Source organism: Pteropus alecto, unplaced genomic scaffold (genome assembly GCF_000325575.1).
Source record: "Pteropus alecto unplaced genomic scaffold, ASM32557v1 scaffold25, whole genome shotgun sequence".
NCBI classification, from domain to species: Eukaryota; Metazoa; Chordata; class Mammalia; order Chiroptera; family Pteropodidae; genus Pteropus; species Pteropus alecto.
Genome location: NW_006441955.1, coordinates 36,404,098 through 36,409,442, shown reverse-complemented (window position 1 = coordinate 36,409,442; position 5,345 = coordinate 36,404,098). Strand labels below are relative to the sequence as shown.

The 5,345-nt window shown below is 31.9% G+C and overlaps 1 protein-coding gene across 2 annotated transcripts in view; it reads right to left on the bottom strand.

The window, feature by feature from the left end:
• Positions 1-5,345, bottom strand: part of FNBP1L (formin binding protein 1 like) — a 90,368-nt gene that overhangs the window by 23,710 nt on the left and 61,313 nt on the right. For both annotated transcript variants that reach the window (XM_006919419.3, XM_006919420.3), the window contains exons 6-7: positions 4,987-5,091; positions 670-798 (exon numbers count right to left, since the gene is read on the bottom strand). In XM_006919419.3, coding sequence (XP_006919481.1) covers positions 670-798; positions 4,987-5,091 — 234 coding nt within the window. The remainder of the gene's footprint in view (positions 1-669; positions 799-4,986; positions 5,092-5,345) is intronic.

The window sequence follows — 5,345 nt, the reverse complement described above, 5'->3', positions numbered from 1 at the left end:
TTCCAGATCTGTTCTGCTCTCCCAGATACTATTTCTTTCAACACTGTTTCACTAAATCTCTTTTCTCTAATTTCTCTTCTTTCTACAACAGGCAGTAACATAATATAACCTTCATGGAAATTCTGGGGTCTTTACCTGAGGTTTTTGGCACTTGCCATCATCAAGTGATGACGGATGGGATTTATAAGAAAACTCATACTCTAGATTACATTTATGATTTGGCAGCTAGAAAGACAAGGAGGAAAAAACTGGGAGAGCAAATACATTTTATAAGATTTATATATAACACCTGGACTAATGCCAACAATTCTGGTACAATGTCAAAAAGCTACATCCTAATTCTAGGTGAGCCAATTACAATATCTAATTTCAATGAACTTCCCTCTACGTCATAATAATTAATGATAGATACAGCATTAAAATTTATCTAGAAGATGTCATAAATACTGGACTATTTATTACGCTAATAATAAATCTGTAGGAAAATATGTGATTTCAAAGTTAGGAAAAATTTAGTTTTCAAATCTATAATCGAAGAAATTCCTTATCACTAATCTTGATGACTAGTGAATCTAGAAACACTGATTGATGCCTGAAATTTAAGTTTTACATTTAAAGATTAGCTCTTCCAACTCTAAAACTAGATTAATTTTATATATTTAAATTTACCTTGTAAATCTGAGGAATCACTACGTAGAAATGTTTGTGTTGCTCTCCATTAAAGTTTTGTAATTGTGCAGCATATTCATTTTTATTTTCATCAGCCATATGAGTACGCAGATTCAACTGCTGTTTAGCCTAGAGGCAAATTGGTCCAAATCATTATCAACAAGGAAAACAAAATCATAGCTGATTCACTCTTCTAAAAGTTATACTAAAATTAGTCATTTTCTAACTATTGATATCATTTAAAATTTAAGGATATGTATGCAGATCTTATGGCTAGAACTGCAATATTCCCTTTCTCTTATTACAATAGTCCTCCCCGCCCCTTTGCAAAAGTCCATTTAAATAAAGTTTCTCCTTATCAAATTAATTTATTTTGAGATCTGCAATTTCAGAAAAGAACTGTTTCCAGCATCATACAATAGCAAAACTGCTCCTGCTCCATAGCAAGATCCAAAGAAAAGGAGCAAGTCCGAGAACACAAAAAGGTGATCTCCAAATTGTTAAATTATTGTAATTAAAAAATTAAATAAATACATTATGCCTTAATCAGAAAAGAAAAACAACATCAGGAATATTTTAAACACTTAAAAAGTTAGTAGTAAAACACTTCTTTAAGTTTGATACACTTATATCCAACTTAGAACTACTATAAAATCAAATAAAGATAAAAATATGATTTTTTAAAATTTTATAGTCAATGTTTAATATTTGCCAATTATTATTTGCCAATTATTATTATTTGCTGTATGTTAAGTGTATCCGCAAAAAGTAATGAATTGTCATGCATTTATTTTCTTATGCACATGGACGATGCCATGCAGCATGCCAACTACTCAGTTTTAAGTCCTGATAGGTCGAAGGGGCCTTTAGTGACATCTGCTCTCATTCCTTTCCAGTAGCAGAAGAGCTCTATCAGAAGAGGGTGCTGACCATCACTGGCATCTACATCACCCTGCTAGTGGTTGGCATCATACGTGTGGTGGCCTACTGCAATGATTTTTATCTCTATACGAAACCACAGGTATTTTAAGCAATGCTTATTTAGAATACAGTTCTGTTCATCTCGAGCTCTTGTGGAAATGCTTTTTAAATGAGTCATATTAGTATCATTTACATTGGTAAATGATATTAGAATACAAACAAATCGTTAATTTTAGATTTATTGGAGGGGAATCTAAAAAATTTCTCAATTGTTCTAAAGTAACAGGAAAAAAATAAAATAAAATAAAAATTGAGCTCAATTTTTCAGTGTTCCAAAAAATAAATCATGTTATATGAGAGTGCTCTGAAAATTGTAAAGCACATTGTGAATACACTTCATTATTCCAATTCCAGGTTCCACAAATGTTCCTGACCTTCTAACAGTAGGTCCACAGATTAGTTCCTCTGAACTCAGGAACATGCCCTATGAAAATACATAGAAGCTAAGATCTCACATAAGCCCACAAAAATCCATAGTGTACTTGAAGCTTACAATAATCACTATGGAAACTAAACACCATAGCCCCAAGTACTTCTATAGAAAAATACATTTGAAGTTCTAACCTGGGACCCTAAATACACATTCACTCACTCCTTCCCCTTTTCTCTCTCCTCCTATAAACTATGATGAAATAGAGGATTCCAAATGATTCCCTATCTACAATGATTCTGTCAGGAGAAACTCCTATTGTTCCAAGTCACTGGCTATGATTTTCAAAGTCTGGGGCAAAGGTTCTAGCATGGTATGTAGGAGTATAAAGCTAGAAGCTAAAATAATGGAAGCCTCCCCTGGCATATTCTGGGCTTCACATTTACTACTTTCCTTTACTTTCTTTAAATAATGTATTAAATTTAAAATATTTTTAGTTGCAGTAATATATACATATAACATATAAAATGTATCATGTTAATTATTTTTAAGTGTATAGTTCAGTAATATTATGTATATTCACACTGTTGTGCAGCTGTCTTCCATTTCTTTAGGAAAAATTAGTAACTGACCTGCTCCCTCTTCACCTTTTTTAAGCTTTTATCAGTAGTTACTTGAAACTATTTTCTCTTCCCTCCCTACTTACTTACAACAGAATTCCTCAACTCTCCCATTCCTAAAAGCAAATCTTCAAAGTCTCCCTAATTCTCTTCTAACAGGGTTGCAAACAAATAAACATAAAAAGAAAGCTGTAAACATTAAAATTCTGAACAAGTTAGGTTACACTAACTATAAGGCGTTATATCTAGATTTCAAGATGTCTGACTAGTCTCTAAAGAAACCTCTGTAGACAAAATGAAAAAACAAGTTAAATAAAAGTCCAGCTAGAATTTCCTTAACTTGCCTAGTAATAAACTATGCCTAGAACATAAATTTTGTATCTAATCAGTGTTTGATAAGTCAAGGAGTTCTTTAGGAACCAAGGCAACCAGCAAGGAGCTTTCCATGTACAAAATAGTGCTGTTTTCTTGTTTTGATCCTCATTGTGGTCCACGTTTCCATCAAGTAATAACACATTATGTGTATGTCAAGTAATAACACATTATGTGTATGATGACATATTAGGAAGGAAATTAATATAGATGACCAAAATCAGGATCCAACAATCTTAACAGTAGGATTAAATCTAATAATTGATACAGGTGTACATATGCATTTAAAATAACAACAGTACAAATTCTGTCTCAGACACACATTCTCATACCACAACATGTATGGTAAGACATGGGGATTTCATTTAACCATGAACTCAATAGGAGTCAATCCAAATAATGTGGTTGCCCAAAACGTTAATATACATTTAGGCTATATCATAACACTATCATAAATATAGTGTTCAAAACAAGAGAGGTAATCACATTTAGGATTGATCAGATTATACATGGATTGTATCCAACTTGAGCTAACACTGTCTAAGTGGAATATTTATGAATTAAAGGGCATCAAAAGGAAAGTAGTCATAATGAAAGATAACTTTGAAGCTATTTCATATGCGGAATAGTTGAAGAAACACAGTATTTCATCTAGGAGTATATAATCTGCTACAAATATCTAAAAAGCTATTATAAGAAAAAATAAATTTAATATTTTTCTGATACCTCAAAGAAACTTAAAACTGAACACAAAAAGGAATGGAGTCAGTACATGGAAATGTTAAAGTTGATAAAAAAAAAAAAAAAAGAACAGACTATATGAAGACCATATAGAGGCATAAATCACTAAAAATAGGGTAGACAATATATAAACATTACAAGTTATACCAGAAGAGCTTTAATTGTAACCTGAAATTTAAATGATTTTAGGGTTACTATTGTTTTTAATGTAAATGGAAGACAGAAAATAAATTACAGTCATCCCTTGAACAACACAGGTCCACTTACATGTGTGTTTTTTTTTTTCCCCCCCAATAAATACTGTAAATGTATTTTCCTAATGATTTCTTTCACATTTCCTTTTCTCTAACTTACTTTACTGGCATACAGAACATACAAAAATCAACAACTTATGTTATCAGTAAGCTTCCAGTCAACAGCAGGCTATTAGTAGTTAAATTTTGGGGACGGCAAAAATTATATGCAGACTTCTGACTGTGTGGAAGTTGGCTCCCCCAACTGCAAGTTGTTCAAGGGTCAACTGTATTCTTCTCTTCCTTCTTACATTTTCTTGTTCTGATCCTACAGAGAATTCAAAATCCTAAGGAGAAAATACACTAATGGTGGGCCTTTGTATATACAAAAATGCAGAGTAAGTGTCACCTATATTTCAAAACTCCAACATTTCAGCAGTATCACTTTACCAAATGTTCCAAGATAAAGAGCATATGGCAGGGCAGAAGGAAAAGCTAATTAAGCAGCAGCCTAAGTTATAGAGATGATCCTACCAAGTGTTATGTTGTAGAATCTGGCCCGAAATCTGTTAATAAGTGACAAGAGGGTTCGGTTTTCCAAAATTAATGAATGAATGAACAAACAAACAGCTAATATGACATCTGACAGTTTTATCATATTTTCCTTCTGTAAAGTTGGGGAAGCACACCCAATCCCCATTTGCATAATCCATTAACACAACTTAGCCTTTATATCCTATTTTGGAATAGGATAGAAGCTCATTCTCAACAGCGACAAGGTCTTTCCTATGCATTTTGAATGAAATTAAAACATTACAGTAAATAAATTAACATATATTAATTACTTTCTCAGACCAATATGTGTAAGGTAAAGCATGCAAATATTTGTATATTTTAGATTTAGATACAGTGTATCTCTTGGGGATACAAACATTACAACTACTTTCCATATGCAAGTAATAATATTTTCATACCAAAGTCAGTTTGGATTATTTCTTACCTTTTCAACATCTGCCTTGGTTGCATTAGTATCATTATCCAATCTTTCATAACTCTGTTGTGCCTTTTCTGCCTCTCTACATTCTCTTTCAAATTTCTTTTTACTCTATTAAAACATCACAATGAGAAATAAAATTAGATTTATCTCATTAAAAAAACTTTAAAACATTGCCACTGTGTAGAATTGCACACTAAAAGTAAAACTTTTCTAAAGAAGAAATTTTACTATTACAATCATTCCAGGTGCCTTAGATATCAGACATTATAGACTGTGAAGAAAAAAAATCACAAGGATGACTGAATTAATGTTTATTATGTATCTCATCTCTTCTCAGTAAGAAAAACACAATCACATATATT